We start from the raw sequence: 23433 nt of genomic DNA, 5'->3' as shown, positions 1-23433 counted from the left end.
TTTTCTGAGTACCTCTGAGATTTTCCTTAAATTTTCCTTCTATGTTCTGTCAACTCTATTTCATCCATATATATTCTGAGGTTTTGAATTTTTTATTTAAGGTGTTATTTATACCTGCATATTTGTTTTTATGAACATAGATTCATTTGGAAGTACTGAGTATTGTCTAATAGGAATCTGAAAAAGTCCTAAAAGGATATATAAATTTATAAAGTCACAATAGGATTCCTTTGCCTCAGCCTTTGTAACATACTAAACACAGAAGCGTTTTTTGGGCATGGGCATTGCTCGATGCAACCTAGAGTTCTAGATGGATATGTAATAGTTCTTAAGAAAGAACTGGTGTAGGTCTTCTTCATTTACTCCGGATTACAACATTATACTGGAGGCTCTCAAGCTAGTATGGTGATAACTGATCTTAACGAACATGGTTCTTAAGGAGTTTAAGTCTCCCATTTTGAAGCAGGTTAAGATGGCCTTGAAAAATTACTCATTATACCCCAGGACAACTCAATTCCATTTCTCTCAACTTGGCTATTATTAGTTTCATGAAGTTGGTGTAACAAACTGCCAGAAACTTGGTGGTTTAAAATAACACAAGATGTATTTTCTTAAGTTCTGGGTGCAAGTCTGAAATCAGTGTGACTGGATTAAATTCAGCTGTTTCGGATGGTTTTGTTTTGTTTTTTTAACAGTATTGCTATGAACATTCTTTTTTTTTTTTTTTTTAAACATATCTTTATTGATTTCAGAGAGAGGAAAGGAGGGGGAGAGAGAGAAACATCAATGATGAGAGAGTCATTGATCGGCTCCCTAGCTCACAACCCGGGCTTATGCCCTGACCGGGAATCGAACCCTGATCTCCTGGATCCTAGGTCGATGCTCAACCACTGAGCCACGCCCGGCTGGGCTCGGATTTTTTTTTTTAATTTTTTAAAAAAGACGTTTTTATTGATTTCAGAGAGAAGAAGGGGGAGGGAGGGAGAGAGAGAAACATCAGTGATGAGAGAATCATTGATCGGCTGCCTCCTGCATGCTCCCGACTGGGGATGAGCCCGCAACCTGGGCACGTGCCCCAACCGGGAATCGAACCACGACCTCCTGGATCCTAGGTCGATGCTCAAGCGCTGAGCCACGCCCGGCTGGGCTCGGATGGTTCTTTATCGGAGCAAGTCAATACAGCCCATTGGTGTATGTGCAGTTACTGACCTGGCAAGTGCTTTTTTTTCTATTTCCCAATAATCAGAATACCAGAAAGTGTTTGCTTTCACTTGTCAGAAACGTGTTCACTTTTCTTAGAAGTACATCAACTCTCTTTAGTCTGCGTGGACTCTGACCAGTTCATCATTCAACAGGTCTGTGTTGCTTTATAACTGGGATGAAGTCGTGCAGGTTAAAACTGGTGAGCAACAAGTAGATGCCATTTATTTATTTTTTAATCTTCACCCGAGGATATTTTTTTCCCCATTGCTTTTCAGAGAGTGGAAGGGAGAGAGAGAGAGACAATGATGTGAGAGACACACATCGGTTGGTTGCCTCTCACACGCACCCCAACTGGAGCTGGGGATGGAGCCTGAAACCAAGGTACGTGTCCTTGGCTGGAATCAAACCTGGGACCCTTCAGTCCGCAGTCCAATGCTCTCACCACTGAGCCAGACCGGCCAGGGCAAGTAGATGCCATTTAGACAAATGATTGGCAGAACGTGGTTGATAAATATTGATAAGCAACAGGTTAAATTTGCAGTATTAGATTAAGTAGTGCTCAACTATTTTCTTGGTAAACTTCATTTAAAAAATGGGTCTTCAGCCCTGGCCGATGTAGCTCCATGGTTAGAGCGACCACCCACACACAGAAGGGTTTGGGGTTCGATTCCCAGTCAAGGGCACGTACCCGGGTTGCAGTTTTGATCTCTGCCTGATCTGGGAGTGTGCGAGAGGCAACCCGTCGATGTGTCCCTGCCACATCGATGGAAACTCTTTCTCTCTCCCTCCTCCCTTGCTCCCTTCCTCTCCCTAAAATTCAATGGGAAAAACAATAAATTAAAAATGGGTCTACAAGAGAGACTGATTCTGGAAGGCAGCATGTAAACTGCAGCTTCTCAGGTAACCCATGGGAGACTCAGCACATGAACAATTAGATCTTCAAACAAGGATAGGGTTATATTCAACTCAGGGTTCACGAGTCACACTGTGGGGGTGTTTTTCCACACATCTCATTGAACTGGGAGTACACTTTGGGAGACTTAATTAGGATTGCAAAACAGAATCTCAGTACTTAAGTGTCCCAGACTGTGCGACTGGGCACTGGTATGAAACATTTCAGACAAGTTAGGTTATGAGCACTTGTCAAAATCTTACCTCATACTTGATAGCAAGGGAATCAGAAAAAAAAACCCCTGGCTCCTCAAACATTCCTGAAGGGGGATCTCCTTGAATAAAGACTTTTAGACAAGGTTGGCAAGCTATTGCACTATTTTTAGTCACACTGTAGCCTTTTAATAACTTGGCCATTTAAACCTGGGTCATAATGTCCTAGGGCCATTTCTGTGAAATGAGTATGGGCGATGTCCCAGAAATAATAAGTAATGTAGTGTTGCCTGTCTTGAATGTGGGGTATTTTTCCTTCTCAGTTCTTCCTTTTGGCAAAGATACTCAGTGGGACTACTTTGGCTACATTAAGAATTTCCTCATTTTTTTTTTTTCTTATTTACGCTAGGATAATTGAGATTGTTGGTCAATTTTGTTTTTCTTTTGGTCTTGTTACATTTTTGTAGGCTGTGGATATCATAGTTTTATTATTAACACAACTATTAATAAGATGTATACACATTGATACCATTTCCTGAAACGTATTTCCAACATCAAGAAATGTCAGATAAATTCCAAAGGAAATTAGTTTTGTGGTAGCTATTTCATGTTGTCTAATTTTCTTTTTTTCCTCTGCTGGCCTGTTTTCAAACCTGGATGGTGAACAGAGGTCTCGGGAAGCCACCATACAACAGTCCAAGGGAGTGGTAGCCAGCCCAGACAGCTCTAGGACGATGTCTCCAAGGAGAGGAGGGGAAGGAAGGGCAAGAGGATTCATTTGATGAGTGACTGTATTGAGAGGGAATTTTCTGTTTTGTGGAGTGAATGAATGTAGGTAACTTGACAAGCAGTATATATCATAATAGGCTATGTCCTCATCTGTGAATAATGAAGATACATAATGGAAATAACAGAAGCTGACTTAAACCAATGTGCTGACATAAAGGGCCTATGAAGAAAGGCCACAGTGGCAGAGATGGAGACGCCCACAGGCCACCCTCATGGACTTACCAAAACTGATCTAGCTGTTACCATTGAACATTCAACATGCCAGCCTCAGAGACTCACACCGAGTACCTAATATAGCAACATTCTTTCAGGCGACCAACCAGCTACTTAAAGGCAAATTGACTACATTGAGCCCTTCTATCCTGGATGGGCCAGAAGTCTGTCCTCAGGGAAGTTAGCACATACGCTGGGGATGGTTTTACCTTTCCTGCTGGCAGGGCCTAAAGCAGCACCACTACCTGAGGGTTTACAGACTGGTGGATCCACGAGCACAGGATCCCAAATAACACCATGTCAGATAAGAGAGCTCACTCTATAGCAAATAGGTATGAGAGAGGGTCTATGACAAGGATAACTGGTTGTATGACATGCCACCTCAGAACAGAAAAACACAGGTCCATGGAATACTTTGCTGTCATTAGAAGTCATCCTACAGAGGAACAAAGAAAGGATTAACAGAACAGAAGCATTCAAAATACTAGCTAATTCTTATTAGCTAATTCTAATCTTGTCATTCTTCTGGTTAACAAAATTTAATGTACCTTACAGTTTTCAGTATTAAATCCAATTCATTATTGTAGTACTCCACAAAATGGTAACACATTGTATCAAGTGGTGCTGAGGTAATTTTTTCTTCTTCAGTTTTCATTATTTTCCAAATCTGCTGCAATACTAACTGGTAGGGGTTTTGGGTTTTTTTTTAAAGCTTAATTATAGATCTTTCTTTTGCATGGCTGTAAAATTATAGTAATTGCAGTAAAATGAATACAGGAAGCAAAGATATAAAAGATCGCTCATGTATTATGGCATAATATACTAACCCTCATTTTTATTTACTATAAATGTTATTCTGAATTAACAATTATAAAACAGACTTGAATTTACAAATAGATCTGGCCTAATGATAAGATTCCAGTCTTTTACTCTAAGGCATACCATAGAGTATGGTGAAAAGTCATTTTGACCTAAAATTTATAGTACTATATAAAGGACACAGCAAATTTATTCCAAATTTGAAACTCAGGTTCAAACTATATCTTACTGAAAATGTCAGGAATCTATTACAGATTTTGAAAATCCACAACAAACATTTTATAATCTGGAATTAAATCCTTTTAATTATTTCTGAGCAGTGTAGTAAACAACACTTATAATTAGTTTAGGAGAGAAAGGGGAGAAAATTTAACCTGTAGTTCTTTATCACCATTCCTTAATAGTTTACATCTATGTTTCTGGAATGAACAAATTGAGAGACTGTAGTTTATAGCAACTGGAATACTGAATAACTTCCTTAGTCTTATCAACTAAAATTATAATACATTTTAAATGACTTTTTCATGTTTTTATCTATTAGCTTTCACTTAGTCACATTAAATCATGCTTTTCTATTACTCAGTTCATTTGTTCCTGAGTGCCTGCCTTTAGATGCCAGGTGCCGGATCTAGGTTTTCAAGCAGAGTTATTATTCAGCTTAAGTGGCTCTATTTAATTGTCAACAGTAGTTAAAGCAGGACTTAAAGAACAGATCAAAGTTAAACCAATACTTAAATATGATTAGAAAACATACCATAGGTCATGGAACATAAAACATTACTAAGATGCATTCAATGTTTAAAATGCCTTTTGGTCTTAAAGCTATAATATATACATGCGTATATAGCTATATATATTTAATTATGGCTGCTACTCCTGATAAATCATTTCTCCTCAGGTGCACTTACAAAATTCATTGATATATTACCTTTTAAAGATTTTTAAAAACCTAGTTAAGAGGTAAGTCACTTGTCACACAGCGAGACAGAAAAACAACTGATATATAGTGTTATTTTTTTCAAGTAATGTTATGTACAGTTTTATTGCCAGTATATGCACAACAGTAAGCATAGAACTATAAATACACAATGTAATTAACAGTAGAAAACAAAATTGTTACAGGTAAAGGGGAGGAGATACAGAGAAACTTTTCCTGCTGCTAGAACAGAAAGGTAAAAGCCCATGACAAATCATCCATTCAGTACTCTTGTCTTAAATTCTTTACATACATTTCTACATTTTGTTCAATTAAACAAAGAAAGTACAGATAACTCTGTAACAACAGCAAATTGCTTCCCTAATAGCTATTTGCCTTTCCAGTCAAATTCACTTTGTTAGGATTAAAAAAAAAGTCAAGATGAGCAATCATTAGTATCCTGGTTCCAAATTATCTGCTTTGCCTTTCACCAACACTGGTAATTTCTGCAAGTTGGCTGCACATGAAAAGAACAGATGTAGCAAAAGGTGACTTAAAAACTAACAGAAAATCACCCTTTAATAGTTTTCCAAAAGACACTATAGGCAGCAGCTCAGTTAAAAGTATTAGCCCTGAAGAGGTAGAGAATTTGAGCCCGTCATACAAGGTAACAGCCTTGGCACCATCTTCTCTCTCATCAGGATCAATGTTTTCAAGTAAGACAATTTCATGGTAAAAGGAAACCAGGTTCCACCATTTAAACAAAAGGTGCTGGTCGACTCCCATGTCTCAATAATTAGTTTGTTTATTAAATGAGAAACAGAAAACTGTCAAGGACACACATGCACTTGATTTTTTTTTTTTGTCTGTTTCCATTATCAAGTTTATTCGTAAGTGAATTTGATATTAATAAATATAAAAAAGCATCATTCACAACAAAGATAAACAAACCAAAAACCCTGCAATGAAACCTTCCATTTTGATAAGTGTCAAGAAAATAACAGGCAGATGATTTGGTGCAGCTTTCTTAAGGGATCACAGAGGGGATGTGGTTTTAAATAAAGATGGCAAGATCAGTAACCAACAAACAATATCAGTTTTACAAAACTGGCTGATTCTGTAACATTTCTCTTTGAGGTCTTAGTTTTAAACTACAGACCACCCCAAAGAAGTTATAACTAATGACATGTATCACAATCACACCAACAGAGTCCAGCTGTAGTTCAAATTAGTCCTGCTTTGTTTCACGTCATTTCAATATTACTAGCATAGGACATGATAGGAAACAAAACTCAAAAGTCGCAATAAAAATATTATTCTGCATTTGAATAAAGGCAAAAAATGTTTTAGACTGTTCAACTTTTAAAGCTTTAAGCATTCCTGTTTAACCAGCATTAAAAAAAATTTATACAACCATAACACTGGCAAAGGTTAATGGGGAAGACAAAGAAGTACAAACGTGAACTGATGAGTCAGGTTTAAAATTACTTTATATTGATCAACTGTTGTTAATACTGCTTCTTCTTGAATTTGGGATAACTATCATAAAAGTTACATGCAGACTGAGGATAGCCCTCTGTTACAGAAAATACAAAACGAAACGAAAAACTAAAACTAGGAAACAATGGTAAGCTCCAAAAGATGCATTTGAAAATCTCCTTTCATTGATGAGGGTGGTCTGTCTGTCCGTTCTCTGGGAGACCTGGTTCACTTTGATCAGCTTCACTAACTTTGTCCAGAAACGTCAGTAGTGGGATCAGCTCCTCCGGAGCCTGTTTGTGCACGTTTGATGTAAAGATTCAGTAGCTTCATCTGCAGGTTGAAACCAAACATGTCATTTGAGCAAACGGCTCTAAATTATAGTAAAATGTTCATTAAAAATTATATACACCTATATGAGCTTTAAAAGATAAATTTTAAACTGAGGGGTTATTATAATGCCCAAGTTATTGTTGACAATTAGAAATTACAATTTTTTTTTCTATTTTGTTTGTTCATGATTGAGTAGGCTAGCATGTCCTTTCAAAAACTGTTGCAGTGTTAACATATAAAACCTCAAGTAAATTTAGCAAAGGAAATCACCATTAAGACAATAATGACAAACATTTAAGCACTATGTGCTATACAATACACTAACTGCCTTACATTATCTCTTTGCCTTCAAAACAGAATGTGTGAGTCTCTGCCTAAGCTCTCAGCGCCAAGTAAGAAGTGGGCCAGGATAGGAAATTAGGCACTTGGGTTCCAGGACCCAAGATCTTAGACAACTATGCCGCTGTCCTCCTAACAGAAATGTTTTTAACTTGAGGTGGTGAGCACAGAGTGCAATGTATGGATGATGTGTTGTGGGGTTGTGTGCCTGAAGCCTGTATGATTTTCTTGGCTATGTCACCCCAATAAATTCAATTAAAAATGTTTTTTATTTCTCTGTATCATTTTGCAGTCTCTACTGTATGATACCATATTTTTATAGAGTTTGTAATCAGTGCATGCACAACTGTGTTCTCTTTTTTTATCTAATGTCATTTCCAAGTATTTTACTCCCACCTAGCTTCTGTCCTCATATTATTACTGGCTGCTTAGTATTCGGATAAAGTGCTGATTTTAATTCTTCCACAGGCAACTCTGGATTATCAGGACGCAACTTAAGCTCATCACAAAAGTTGGCATCCATTTTTCTTTGAAAACCACGTTATTGTTGGAAGTTTGCTTTTTAAACATGAATTCTTTGATTCAAGGGTTTTTAACCCAGTGTCTATGGGATTCAGGGGCTCACTGAATCCTCTGAAACTATGTATACAATTTTCTGTATGTATTTATTTTTCTTGAGGTGAGATTTTACCTATATCTCAAAGATTTAGGTAAAAACCTTAATCCAGGAAGGGCTAAGAACTGTTGCTTTAATCTATCTATAACTTACATAGGTATTTAACGTAAGGTGTATACCAGAGCTCATTTTCCTTTATGTTTATTTTTCTGCCCTTTTGCTATTTTAAAAATAAATATGCTCATAGTAATGACAACCATTAGGATGTGGGGAACTCTGGAAGTGAAGGCAAGTGTCTGTTAACTTGTTTATAAGCCCTAAGCCAACACTTGTAATTTATCCATACCCCCTGGAGTAAATTTCAAAATTTTGATAGTATCAAAGAAATGAGAAAAGCAAGACTTATTTTACTTATTTTTTAAGTCTTAAGAGCTAATTGGAAAAATTATTTTAACATACCAAATCAAAGTTGTACACTTATCTGGATAAAAATAAGAACAGAACAAGAGCAAATATCATAGTTTGTAGGAGGAAATTTTAAACATGTTCAAGTGGTCCATATTTTGGGAGATATAAAGTAATCCATGAATATATAACCCTGTCTATTTTTAATTAAACAGTCTTTGGGGGGTAAGGACTTGGTTGTGGGAGTGGCAAAGAAGTTGGCTACTTTAAATAAGCAGAATCTGTAGGCATTTCTTTCACAGCCATCTACCAACCACCCTAACAGACCGCTGACTTCATCTGAGTGACAAGTGTGAAAGTAGAAACAGCTAAAATGCAGACGGTAAGAGGAGTAAGTTGAATACTCAAAGCATGACTTACTAAAAGGTGAATACAAATGTACCCCTTCACACACACGAAAATAAATTTGAAGAATGTACCATGGCCACCATCCCTAGAACAAAGCAGCTCTACTTACTTTACTGCCAGTGAGCTGACTGAGATGTGGTTTTAGTTCATCACCAATTACTGCATGAACGGCTACCAGGCAGAAGACACAAGCTTTCCGAACACTGCTCTCTGAATTATCATAACCCTAGGAAGAGAAGTCCTTATTAGCACTCCGGGGGGATCTGAGAAAAGTACCATTCTAACAGAGACAGAAGACACAACTCAAAGATGAGATCTCAACTTTACTGACAGATTAACTTTCCAACCTCTCCTTCCATCTCCCCTTCGGCCCTCTACTGTTAGCCTTCCTTACCAGGTTCTTTCTTATTTAGCCTGGAAAGCTGCAATTCTGACTCTGAGACTGCCCCTTTGCCAATCCACCCTGAAAAAAGCCTTCAGATTAACCTCCCTAAAGCATTCAGTTTTGAGGAACTCAACAGCTCCTTACTATCAAATAAAGCCTCAACTCCTTGGCCTGACAGTCAAGGTGCTCCTATAATCCAGGATGAAAGTAAGCTTAATATCTGTCCCATCCCTACCACGACTCTATTCACCCAACAAACATTTATTCAGTACCCATTATATGTATGACATATACACAGTATGTATAATCTATTCTTAGTATCAAAGCATAGACCAAGAAGAAAGATATTTGGATCTTATCTTCAAGGACCTCACAATTTAAAATTTTAGGGCTTAAAACAGAGTCACAAAGGTAATGCTATAGATGCACAAAAAAATAAATGATTAATTCTCTTCAGGAGGGGTCTTAATATATACACTATGTAATATTAGTCAGCTATTAAAATTACATACTTTTATTTATTGGATGGCAAATTTTCACAATCCATAATTAAGTTAAGCAAAGCATATTACAAAATATAATCCCATATTTCTTATGTTTATATGAATGGGTTTGTATGCATAGGAAAAAACATAGTATCTATGACTATAAATTAGTATAACCACTTTGGAGAGAAATCTGGCAATACCAAGGAATTCTATATTTAGATACATACTTACAAATACAAGAAATTTCACTGTAATATATATTCACGTTAATTAAAAAAGGAAAACAGCCCACATTTCCAACAACAGATGAATGGATAAACAAATTGTGGTATAAACATAATTGGACTATTATTCAGCCAAAAGAGGAATGAAATTTGAATACACGCTACAACATGGATGAACCCTAAAAAAATTATGCTAAGTGAAATAACCAGCCACAAAAGGACAAATATTGTATGATTCTACCTATGTAAGGAACCTAGAAAACAGAATAGAGACAGAAAGTAGAATAGAGGTTACTAGGAACTGGGAGAGAGAATGGGAATTATTAATTGGTAGAGTTTCCATTTGGGATAATGAAAAAGTTCTGAAAATGGATAGTGGTGATGGTTGTGTAACATTGTGAATACATTTAATGTCACCAAATGGCACACTTAAAAACGACTAAATGGTAAATTTTATATTATGTATATTTTCACACACACACACACACACACACACACACACACACACACACACACACACACAGAGCTAGTTCTGAAAAATCTTTGTTCTGAACATCGGAAACAGTAGGCAGGCTTGCTCATGCCATTGTTGCCTGGAAAGTGCCTAAGATAACTGAATCCCAAATCGATCATAGCTTATTCCTCCAAGCTTAGTTGCTTACCTGTATTAGGCCTGGCATAATTTCTGGTAAAAGCAGATTAAGAGTTTCCTTGGACACTCTCTCTATCACCTTTGTTTGCATTTTGATTGCAGCAAGATTAATTGGGTAATCTGCAGTCTGGATGATAGGACAAAGCACTTTGATGCACTGCTCTGGACTGATTGAAGTGGCCAACACGGATGCAGCTTCCTCAGCTGATCTTACCACCTAAAACAAAGGGGAAATTAAGCAGGGAATTTTAAAAAAAATTTATACTGTGTCCTGGAAGAATAAACTTCATGAAATAGGTAATAGGACATAATATCTGGGATTTGCTTTGAAATTATTACAGTAAACAAATAAACATAAAATGTAAGAGTATAGCTAGAACAGGGTTGGCAAAATGTCACTAACTGTTGAAGCTAGAAAATGGATTCATGGGGCTTTATTACAGCACTTTTTCTTCTTTTGTGTTCTTTTAATGTTGGCTAAAGCAATTTCTAAATCTTACTGTGGTCTAGTTGTGCAGGGAAGTGAAGGCTCCATTGACCTAGACTACAATGCCGAGGCTTCTGCATCAGCCACTCTGCGATGCTGTTCATTATCAGTGTCCTCAACTCCAGGAGTACTTGCGCCCCTTTTTATCACATTATTACAACATAAAACATTCAATATGTTATCAAGTTAACATTCTATCTCTCCTTCTGTCCATAGTGATTTTCTTTCCTTCTGTATTGGGCTTGGGGAGGGTAAATCACTGGTTTTGCAATAAAGAGAAGAAATGGTTATCTATCATTAGAGTCTGTAATCTCTAAAGATGATCTTGAAAACACGTAAAAATATTGCTGTTGATGCCACTTTGGTAGTGTCTCCCTACGATCTCAATCTGTGGGAGGTGCTCAGAAAGATGCAGTGGAAAATACATTGGAAGTCAGAAGACCCAGGGCTTATTTCAGCTATTAACACCCTAAGAATGTCAACTTTCTCTTTTAGAAAAGTAGGGATGCTACGGGCATTATTTGTGTCAGAAGGTGGGTAACTAAACTACAAATATTAGTTTTTTAGAAATTCAGCAAGATGTTATAGATGTACCACTACTAAACACCAGCTGAATTTAAAAAACAACCCTGAATAAGAATCCAGACAGATTTAAGTTATGACTCACTTTCCTATAAGGTTCCCAGTCATATCTCTTGAAAAGTTAATTACAGAGGGTTTCAATTCCTTCATACCCGCACCAACACCTCTTATTGCCTTTCTTCCTACTGTGTGTGAAGTGGTGTCTCACTGTGGCTTTAGTTGCATTTTCCTAAGACTAATGATGCTGAGCACCTTTTCGTGTGTTTATTGGGCATTTGCGTATCTTCTCTGCAGAAATGTCAATCAGATCTTTTGCCCATTTTTTAATTGGGTTGTCTCTTCATTGTTGGTTTGTAAAAGTTCTTTATATACACGGTTGTTAGTACCTTATCAGACACATCATTTACAAAGATTTTCTCCTATTCTGTGGGTTGCCTTTTCACTTTCTTGATAATGTCGTCTGAAGCACAAAAGTTTCTAATTTTGACGAAATCCATGTATCTTGGTGGTGGTGGTTACTTTCACTTGTGGCATTCTAAGAAACTACTGCCTAATCCAAAGCAAAGGATTTATACTTGTGTGTTTAAAAATATTTTTAAATTTATTTTTATTGTTGATATACTTGTTTTCTTATAAGATTTTTATAGTTTTAGCTCTTACATTTAGCGTTGATCTATTTTGTCTCATTGCTATTTTAACTTTCCTTTTTTGACTTTTGCTCATTTCTCGGTTTTACCAGACACCTAATGCTATTGCTTTGGTGATTTCTCTTAGAATTGCAGTCCCTATTTGAAATTTCCTTTTCTAGTTATTATTTCTAAGATTTTAATAAAAATCCTCATGATTATCTCATCAATGTCACTGGTGGTGAAAGCAATATGAGACTCTTTCAGGTAAGCTGTCCTTGTTATTTTATTTAATAAAATTTTAATATATATCTAGCTTATAGACAGTTTACCACTTAAAAATAGTAATGATCCTCATCTTCATTACTTATTTTAAAAACCAAATTCTTATTGATAAGTGGAATGTGAAGATACCATTGGTGACCTCTAAGTAAAAACCTAAAAGTGAAATGAAGGAGAAAATGAAATAAGAAATTATTTCCTAGAGCTAGCCTATTTTAGGTGAAAGGTCATGATATCACCATAATTCATTTAACAGAAAAGAATATATGCTTGTATCTCAATTAGACATTACCTTGAAAATCAAGGTAAGTGTTCACTAAGGAAATGATGGATAAAGGTACTTTTCAAGCAGCATTCACTTACTCCCCAGCTCTGTTATCATATCCACCGTGGCGGTATCACAGTGCTTGTGTTCAAGTCGCCCTTATTTGACTTAATAATGGCCGCAATTGCCCGGCTGGGCATGGCTCAGCGGTTGAGCATCGACCTTATGTTTCTATCTCTCTCTCCCCTTCCTCTCTCTGAAATCAATAAAGATATATTAAAAAATAATAATAATAATAATAATAATAATGGCCCCAATGAGCAAAAGTTGTGATGCTGGCAATTCAGATATGCCAAAGAGAAGCTGTAAAGTATTAGCTTTAAGTGACAAAGTGAGAACAGTACAATAGGATATTTGAGAGAGGAAGACTACATGCACATAACTTTCATTACATGTTATAATTGTTCTACTTTATTATGTCATTGTTGTTAATCTCTTACTGTGTTTAATTTATAAATTAAACTTTACCACAGGTATGTATGTATAGGAAAAACAAAGTATATCTAGGGTTCAGTACCATTCAGTTTCAGGTATCCACTGGGAGGTCTTGGAACGTAACTCCTGAGGATAAGGGGGGATGACTGCAATACCAGAATTACTAGGAATATAATAATTTAAGTGTCAGGTAACTTACCTCCTTATGAGGATCTTTATGTGCTTCCAATGTTTTCATGACAGTCAGTTCTGCATAGTTTTTAAATCTTGCTGGTTGATGCCTTAGGATTTCTTTTAAAACCTTTAACGCCAAAGCCCTGATTGTAGGCTAAGAAGAAACATTTTAATGTTTTTAATATTTTGGGTTGTAGATAATCTTTTACATTTTCCATTTCTGAAACTTAAGGGTCTTAATATTGGGGTGAGGGTCAGGGGAATCATAGACAACTGCATAAAGTATGTGGTATATTGCATAATTAAGTTTTCATATCTCTAGCTAAAAACACATCACAAATCTCAACTATGTAAAAAACTGAGAACCAACTAAATTCTATTGAAAAGGAAGTTTTACTTCTGAACTAATTTAAATAGGCAAAACAAGTAACCTGTACTCTCCTATAAAAAAAAGTCAGCAACCTCTCATTTGTCCCATTGTCAATTGTTCAGAACTGCTGAGCTACTTGGTTTGGAAGAAAAAGAACTTTATGTTGAAAATTTCATGCAGAAAGAAGCAGCAGCAGAGACTCGTTTTCCGGTTTTTCCAAATCTGTGTAGTGCTTGGTTAATTGGCAACAACATGCAACCCAAGACAGGAAAAACAGGCTATTATTTACATATTATGCCATTTACCTCTTTATCTCCAAGGGTTTCAAGCAGTAAAAGTAATATTGTTTTGAAGTGTTCATCCCAAACACTGAAAGATTCTTCCTGTGTTAGTTTCATAAGTTCATAGAGGGCAATTTTTCTTTCTTCTACACGTTCATTGTGGTTAGACAACTCCTTCAACAACTCCGCAACCAGGTCAGAATGGTCTAGGGAAAGATCTGTCAAAAGGACATGACATTAATTCTGTAATTTTATAAATCAACTCTCACAAGTATGAGGATAACAACTTCACAACATGAAACAATCCTGGTTGTAACAACTACTAAGTAATTTTCTTTTCCATTTATCATTTCCAAAACACCAATGCTGGTTTAAAACTTTTTATAATAAACATTCATGAGAGAGAACAGTACAATGACCCTCCATATACCCATCTGTCATGCTGGGGGGTGGGGTGAATGGTGGATGAAAAATCAAAGCAGCAACAAAAGTCAATAAATTTTTTAAAAAAGAGTACTGTTAGCAATGTTCACAATAAAATAATGGCAAACAAGATTTCTCTAGCTCAAAATAAAAAATAAAAATAGGCAATGAACACAATGGCTATATGAAGCTTGCAGCAACCACTATTTGGTTGAACTGAGGGCTTATCTATCTTCAGAGTGTTTATACAACCAAAAATGGCTGCTGACGTTCAGCAGCCAAGCAAGTGTTATGCAGTGAGTACATTATGTTCTCAGGTTCAAAAATATTCTACCCTGTTTAGGTTTCAGTAATATAATTTCCAAAGATGCCTTCCTTTAACACATGGAAAACGTATAATCCTTGGTAAAGGAGAGGAACATTAGACAATAAGGGGGTGATCTTGCTATGTCATCATAATTTTGACTTTGTGATGTTTGTGCTATATTAAGTCTCTTTAACATGAAAAGTTGGTAAAAACATGATTCCTCTACTTCATAAAATATATTTTTCCATTTATCAAAATTACAAATGACCAGGCCCGGGGACACAGATCCCCAAGCAGAGTAAGGAAGATCTCCACATCTGAGTCTTAATAAAATAATTAATGGATCATATCATTTGTAGAGGGAAAATGTAATTCCCTGTTATTAAAAATAAAATATCTGCAGTGCTTTGTACTTTCTCATCACTTTTTACGTTTTGTTCTGAACCTTACTGCACCTGTGACAGATGGGCAGGTGGTACAGCATCTCCATTCTCTTCTAAAGGTGACAAGTGAGGCACAGGAAGGTCAACCACTTTATCAAGCTATGTAGCTTAGTAATGATGAGCTTAGAATTAAGCCCACTGTAAGTGTTAGAGCTCAAACCTAAGCCGACTCCCAATTCTAATGGTAGCTTTCCTCATATTTGGTCCTTGGATATAGCTTATTAAAGAGTATGTTTACAGATTCACACTTACAGGACTATTTTAAAGAACGGGTATTCCTTCAGAGTTCTGTCATTCTGGTATAAAAATTAATGACTGAATGGTGTTTAAAGATAAATTTATAAGCTATAGCTGGTTTCAGTTATTTCTGGGAGGCCATTAAGATTTTCTTCACTTCAAGGGTGATCTTAGGATGATTACTCTGTTTCCCAATCTTGGGAAGACATCTAGCAAACCATTAGCAATGAGCTCCTAGAAGACGGGAGAAAACTTGGTCATCCCAAAGATCCGTACTTCTTATGATACAAAAAAAGAGCACATGTATTTCTTTCGCTTCATTGATTACCAGTCCTCCAAAACACAGGTAGTAACAGTATGACACAGAACATACATACCATCAGGAAACTGGTCAGCATCGTCATCAAACATGGCTTCCTTGAGGGCAGACTTATTGAAGGGACTGATGCTGTCTGAGTAGTTATATGGATTATAGTCTCGAGAGCGTGGAGAGGAGTGAGCAGGAATGGAATGGAGCAATGAAGCTTTATTGTCGAGGGCTGTTTGGCTTGAGTCAGTAGCATCACCTCCTGCCCTTGGGTCAGGCATCCCAGGACCACCACACATCTATTAACGGGAAGGGGAAAGCACAGCACATTAACTCATTTTCAAGTATCAATTCAAATTCTAAGAAAAAGTTTCCCTATTGCTTAAAAAGCTATTTTAAAAAGGTAACAATAACTAGCTGAAAAACAATTTATGTAAAGGAAATCAACCTGAGTTAAAACTGACATTCAAAACGTCAAAGCTTATAGTAACGATGTAAAGAAACCTGTTGTTTATTTACAACCTGCAGGTTGGATCCCTGGTCGGGGCACATATAAGAGTCAACCAATGAATGCACAAATAGGTGGACCACCACGTAGATGTTTCTCTTTATCTCTCTCTCCTTTCCTTTCTCTCTCTAAAAAAAGAAAATCAATCAAAAAAAAAAAAGAAAAAAAAAGAAAAAGAAACAGCAAGGAGGCCAGTGTGGGTGCAGAGACTCAACAGGGAGGAAATAGTAGGAGATGAAGCCAAAGAGGTGACAAGGGAAAAGTCTACTGTGGAGACTTCGGCTCTTACTCTGAGACAGGGACCTCTGAGGTGGGAGTAGAGGCGTGAGAACAGACTAGGAGGCCAAGAGCAAAATCAAGGAGCCAGCTAGGTGCCTATTTTAATAATCCAGGTGAGAGACCTGATGATGATAATGGCTGGAACCAGAAAGGCAGTGGTGGAAAGGGGATGGATTTGGACATATTCTGAAGGTACAGTCAACAGATAGCCTCACAGACTGGGTGTGGAGGATGAGAGATGGAGGAGACAAGAACCACCGTTTTCTCTCTGCAGCACTTGCTATTTTTTTTAAGGAATTCTCATATTTAGAAGGCAGAGTTATGCCCTCAAGTTCCTTATAGGTTTTCAGATAGAACTGAGTACTGTGGAGTTTTAGGTTAAAATGTAAAGTTGCCCCGCCGGGCGTGGCTCAGCGGTTGAGCATCGATCGACCTAGGATCCAGGCAATCGGGGTTCAATTCCCGGTCAGGGCACATGCCCAGGTTGCTGGCTTGATCCCCTGTTGGGGCGTGAAGGAGGCAGCCAATCAATGACTCTCTCATCATTGATGTTTCTATCTCTCTCTCTCTCTTTCTCTTCCTCTCTCTGAAATCAATAAAGATATATTTAAAAAAATTTTAAAAAAGTAAAGTGAATCGTATAAGACCCAGAAAAGTGCCTGGCACATGGTAGATACGCAGTAAATATTTGTGATTGGCCCCTGGAAAATTATGTTTTAAAATGACAGAAAGCAAAGTTTAAAAAACAAATAAAAAAACTCTTAATGAAAAGTCTGCAATGTAAGAATATTCAAATACTCACTGAATCGCCATCATCTTTTTTAGAATCCCTTTTCAATGGTTCATTCATATCTTCTTGACTACGGAAGCTGAAATTCTGAATTGCTTCAGTGACACCTCTAAGAGAGCTATAAATATCTTCAGAGTTCATATTTTCTGTGTCATAATCAAATGCACTATAAAAAAGACATCAACTAACTTTTATTTATGTGCAGTTTTAAAATACAAACACATTTGAGGAGATTACATGAGATATTTATAAAGATGGGAGTAGAGAATGTATATTTCTCAAAGCAAAACAAAACCCAACAGCTATAAATGGTTAAAGTACATGTCCCCTTGTCTACCCATTAAGGGCAGCTTACGATAACTCTAACAACATAACAACTGGTTTGTCTTTTCACCTTTAAAAATGTTCTCATTAACCAGGGATCAGCAAACTATGATCCTTAATATCTAAGAAGTTTTTACATTTTTAAATAGTTGAGAAAAATTAAAATAGTATTTCATGACACATGAAAATTGTACAAAATTCAAATTTCAGTGTGCATAAATAAAACTGTATTAGAACACAGCGACATTCATTTATTAAGGTATTGCCTATGGCTATTTTCACTCTGTAACATCAGAGATGAGTAGAGGTGAAAAAAGACTGCATAGCCCACAAAGCCTAAAATATTAACCATATAGCCCTTTACAGGAAGTTTGCTAACTCCTGTGATTAATTCACACTAGTAACAGTTCTTGAACAGGAGATAAATGTATTTTATACAAATTTGTAAGAAGGCAGAGAATTTTTAACACTGAACATATATTGACATGAATTCTATAATCACATTCTAAAATTCAACTGAGGCTGGAATGTAGCTATTAAAATTGTTACATGTATAACATGGAAGAAATAGGCTAGATGGTAAGTTTGCAATGTATTTTCTTCCTTATATGCTGATGAAGTACCCTATAGCTGTAATGAATATGATTAAGTATGCTATGGTATATACGGATAATAACAAAACAAAACAAAAAAATCAAGCTAACAACTGTAAGTATGGACTACTATGCAAACTATTTTTTAAAAGGACAGAAAAAAGGAAAAACTACTAGTTGATTAATGAGTTAAGAATTTCATCTGAAATACAGCCCATGCTTGAATTGCACAAGTGTGTGAAAATTATACATCTCTTATATTTTATTTTAAGGACCAATCTCAGTTATATTTTTCCTAAGAAGTGTTACATAATGTCATTTTTATTTATTCCTCTCTTTTTTTATGTTGTTGTCTATAAGCTTATTTTTTTCTATTTTTAGAAGCGGTTGGGCAATATTAGATCTAAATATCCATCATTATAACTTGCCCTCACCATTTTTACTAAGTAGTATAACTAAAAGACACAATTTGCAATTTATTGGATTTGTACAGCATAAATGAGAAACATAACTATGCTATTCAACGTAACAAGCTATAATTTACAAAAGCTATGTCACTAAGTTTTCTTTTGACTTGTTAAAAAAATTCCTTATCATATATATTATCATTTAAATGACTACTTTTGGAATAAATGTTAACATTTTTGGAATCTACTATGTTTCTATGTGTCTAAGACCTTTCAAGCCAAGTGGAAATCAATTGGAATTATATTAATGTCTGTTTTTCTAATAATGGGAATCCGCAATAACAAACCATGATGGAAAATTATCCCTTTATTACCTGGGAGATAAAGTATTCTGGGACGTATTGGTAGGAGAAGTAAGAGGACTGGACCAGTTGGCTGGGGAACGTGGTGTTGGTCTTGTCAGAGGACTCCCCATGGAACTCTGATGGAGGGAGTGAAACACATATTAACATAGGACAGTTAGGTTAAGTTCAACTAAAAGGTTCTTAAGGAAGGCATACAATCAGGAAGTTGGACAATATGAAAGCCATGTTTACATGCCTGTATCTTAATCATTCGTGCACTCCCCTCTGACTTCTGTAGGGAAATGCTTTCTCCCCACTCAGGAATCTAACTCTTCAGTCTTGTTCTGCTCTCCTCACTCACTTCCTACTCTCAAATACCATCAACATTTTTTCTCAAAGATTCAACATGATCCCAAATTAATACTTTTAAATTAGCTTCTAGTTCTGAGCCAATTTCCTTCCTCCAACAATTACTAATGCTCAAATTTTATTCCACCTTGAGTTTGCTTTACAAATGACTTTCATAAAGACATCAAAGGTGTAAAAATCTGGCCATGTTATGAATTTGCCTATCTCTTAAGATGTAACGAAATAATCCCTTCTCCTTTTAAAAAGGTAACTGACTCTGTTCCCCAGAAACTGTTCTGATTGGTTTTTTAAAAAACTATGTTTTATTGATTTTTAGATAGAGAGGAAGGAAGAGGGAGAGAGAGAGAAACATCGAATGGCTGCCTCCTGCCCCTACTAGGGATGGAGCCTACAACCTGGGCATGTGCTCTGACCAGGAACTGAACCAGTGACCTCTTGGTGCACCGGACAATGCTCAATCCACCGAGTGCCACTGGCTGGGCTCTCAGATTGTTTCTAACCCTCAGACTTTACCTTAAGCCTGCCATAAGTGAATCTATTTCCTCCTTTACCTTTTATCAAAGGTCTGTCTATCTTTTAAAAACAAGTTCAACTCTTTAGGCATATTATGTAAATGATTCTATACCATTTAGAAACAAAACACTGGAATATTTCATTTATTCAAACTTCACTTCTCCTGAACAAAATCCAGTGTATCGAGCACCTTTGGACTGGCAGGCCTGTAATTATTATGAACACACCTTTTTAAACACTGCCCTCTTTGGACTTATATGTTAACCTGGAAGTCATCCCTCTAGGCCTCAAATAAGAACTGGTTCATCTAACGAGCATGTCCTAATTCTACTGGCTTGCAAAGCTGATGCCTTCATCTAAGTTCTTGCTCACATTTTGCTTTCCTTGTTCACACTCTGGCCACCATTCACCACCAAATTATAATATAAACATGACAGGCCTAAGGACTCTATTCTGTCCAGGACAACATTTAATTAGGCTCAGGAAATGCTGTTCAATTTTACATTGTGAAAACTACATAACTTTACTTCATGTAAAAAAACACAGTTCTTGTTAAACCATTATACTACATAACATCCAAGAAAACAACAGGAAAATACCTGGGTTCCATTGCCAGCGTTTCGAAGGTGATTATGAAGAAGCTTGGTAGCACCATCCTGAAAAGTTTTTGGTAAAGCTCCTAATAACATTGTAAACTCTGGGGTATTGAGTTCAAAGAGGGAAATCAGCACTGAGTGTGCTGCCTAGAAAACAAAGACACAGAAGTAGATGAGTATATTTTGGTTACTCAAAGGAGACCATTTTCTTTACTCAACATTTCTGTTCAATAGCACAAGGCCATCTTTCCCAGGAAAAAAGGTATTCTTATATACTTTAAAGTTTCTTTGTTGGAAGAATAAAAAAATGTTTAAACCTATTTATTTTTTGAAAGAAAGAAGGAAATATGAAAAGTACAACAAATACAACCTAAAAAATCAACAGCAAAAGTTAACTAGACAGTTCCAGGGTTACTCTACCAATATCAACCACTACTTCAGTTTTCCTACTAAATGATTACAAGAAAGACGGGTAAAAATAAGGACACACATCCCTAAGCTATACAAAGCCCATCCATAGCAACCTGCTCATCTGAATTTCATTTTCTCAAGATGTGGTTCTTAAATTAAATGGCTGAATCTAGTCTTTTAAGCATGTAATTTATCAAATTTACAATTTGAAGCTAAATCTAGTCTAATGTTTTTGTAGAAAAGGGAAAAAACAAAATTTATTCGGATTAGGTAAGAAAATTTACAAATTTCTTTTCTTCCTCTAAAGTAATCAAATGAGTTATTAAAGCCAAACTTTGGAATTAAGGTTACACAGAAACTTAATTGAGAGAAGAAAGAAACTCAAACTGTTCCCCGTCATGACTTGTCTCCAAATGTACACATCTTTCTGACCCCGCTCTACGAAAACCTAAGTGTTCTATGTTTACGGCATTAGAATGTACAGCACCGCAGGAAAGGTTACACTCTGCTACACTGGAGCAATGGCATACTACACACCACAGCCTTGAAAGACGATGTAGCTCTATAGACATGAAGAAATGGAGAGAGGATTATTATGTACTGCTGAAGGAGAAATATACTACAACAGCTATATAACATAAGCCCATTTTGCATACAATGTGTATACAAAGTATACAATGTGTGGGTGTATATTCTAAACTTGTTAATAGTGCTTAAATGAAGTGATTTGCATTTTGAAACCAAACTTTATGATCCTATGTCTCTTTTGGAACTACAACATTGAGAGGACCTCAAGTTAATTAGAGCAAATGAATTAATGATTGTTATGGTACACTTTATTCCATCTAGACTTTATTTCAGTGTATGAGATTCAGCTTTACTTTCCCCTCAGAGACAGACAGCCCAACTGTTCCCAAAATTCCCCAAACCATTTACCAATGAGTGTATCCTTTCCTGATAACTTGAAGTGATACCCTTATCATGAACTAATCTCCTATATAAACCTATCTGTCTCTGGACCCTGCTTTATGTTCCATCTATCTGTCTATTTCTCATTAAATAATACAGGTTTAAACTGCAGGATTTAAACTGCAATAGCTTTCATATATTTTGATGAAGTCCTTCATTTGTTAGTTTATATTTTAATGTCTTATTTGCTTTACTAAATACGCTTTATATTTATTTAAAAATAATTCAAGTCTTCAAATAAAAATAATAAAGTTATAGATTTAAAAAAAATTGTTTTAGAAAGGTTTTATAATTCTTAATTCCCCTGTTCAGCTCTCCAGAGAGTTCTTCTTTGCAATACTTGCTTTTCTCTGTTAGGCATTCATAGGCTTACATAATTACTTCTTGATTTATCAGCTTGAGACATTTTCTAGTGATTTCCTAGTGAAAATAGGTGCCTTTGAATAAACAGCCCTACCTCTCCAACCATCTTCTCCCTTATACAACATAGCCATAGTCCATTTTTGTCACATTAGCCAGTGTCATCTTTAAAAATACATATCAGATCATATAACTCCCTTACTTAAAACACGCCAATGGTTTCTACAGTGGCATCAGTATTCTTGTTCTTGGAACACCCCCAATTCTTAATTCTGATGAAACAGAATTCATCTTTTTCCTTTTGTGATTTGTGTTGTGATAGCATAACTAAGAATGCATTACCAAATCCAAAATCATGAAGACTTAACCCTGTTTTAAGAGTTTTATAGGTTTAGCTTTTACATTTAAGTCTTTGACCGATTTTGAGTTAATTTCTATATATGTGGTGTGTGATAAGGATTCAACTTCATTCTTTTGCATGTGCCTATTTAGTTGTCCCAGAGCACACTTTGTTGAAAAGACTATTGTTTCCTTCCTGAATGGCCCTGGCATCCTTGTTAAAAATCAGTTGGCTAGAAATAAACATAGGTTTATTTCTGCACTCCCAATTCTATTCCATTGGTCTTTATGTCCATCATTATGCCAGAACCACAGTCTTGATTACTGTTGCTTTGTACTAGGTTTTGCTCATATTAAGTGGATAAAACTTAAAATAATTTAAAAGAGTGGATTTTTTAGAAAAGGTCTCCATATCATCAGGTAAATAACTCAATGCTAACTGGCAGTACCCTGAAAATACTAGCTTCCTTCACTGGCAATCCAAAATGACTGACTTGCTTTTCTAATTTAACTTCTAAATCTTTTATTAAAACATACCTTTCGAACTTCAGAACTTTTGGGTTCTGTTGTCCAAGTGATAAACCGAGAGACTGCCAAGCGAGTTTCACTGGAATTTATAAAATCTCCTGGATCCATCTGTTTGGCCAGAGTTTCTATATATTTAAGGATAGCAACCTTCACCTGCAGAGGTAAGCACAATGAGAGAGGACAATCAGATGGGCACTGAGGGACACCGAGAACACTTCAAAATCAATTAGGTGATTATTTTTTTGTCAAATAAAAAATGAAAAAAACAAAAAACACGAAAAAACAAAAAACCCAACAACAAAGAATTAAACCACCACCTACCTACCTGAGGTTCAAGTATATGATAATGTGGACTTTTGTTTTTCACACAGACCAGTGCTTTTAAGTCCCAGACGTTTCACTGCCCATGTTTGAACAACTACTGAAGACTCTCTTGACAGAATTCTACACC

At 36.2% G+C, this 23433-nt stretch overlaps 1 protein-coding gene across 4 annotated transcripts in view; it reads right to left on the bottom strand.

The window, feature by feature from the left end:
- Positions 1–5137: 5137 nt before the first annotated feature.
- Positions 5138–23433, bottom strand: part of CLASP2 (cytoplasmic linker associated protein 2) — a 119218-nt gene continuing 100922 nt past the window's right edge. For all 4 annotated transcript variants that reach the window (XM_087824879.1, XM_087824882.1, XM_087824880.1 and 1 more), the window contains 10 exons: positions 22992–23135; positions 20379–20522; positions 18928–19034; positions 17242–17395; positions 15723–15951; positions 13960–14153; positions 13310–13438; positions 10384–10590; positions 8734–8850; positions 5138–6856 (listed from right to left, as the gene is read on the bottom strand). In XM_087824879.1, the coding sequence (XP_087681005.1) occupies positions 6770–6856; positions 8734–8850; positions 10384–10590; positions 13310–13438; positions 13960–14153; positions 15723–15951; positions 17242–17395; positions 18928–19034; positions 20379–20522; positions 22992–23135 (1512 nt within the window). In that variant the 3' untranslated portion in view covers positions 5138–6769. The remainder of the gene's footprint in view (positions 6857–8733; positions 8851–10383; positions 10591–13309; positions 13439–13959; positions 14154–15722; positions 15952–17241; positions 17396–18927; positions 19035–20378; positions 20523–22991; positions 23136–23433) is intronic.

The sequence above is a fragment of the Miniopterus natalensis genome, chromosome 15 (assembly GCF_054644295.1).
Source record: "Miniopterus natalensis isolate mMinNat1 chromosome 15, mMinNat1.hap1, whole genome shotgun sequence".
Lineage (NCBI taxonomy): Eukaryota > Metazoa > Chordata > Mammalia > Chiroptera > Miniopteridae > Miniopterus > Miniopterus natalensis.
This window is presented reverse-complemented; position numbering and strand designations above follow the sequence as displayed.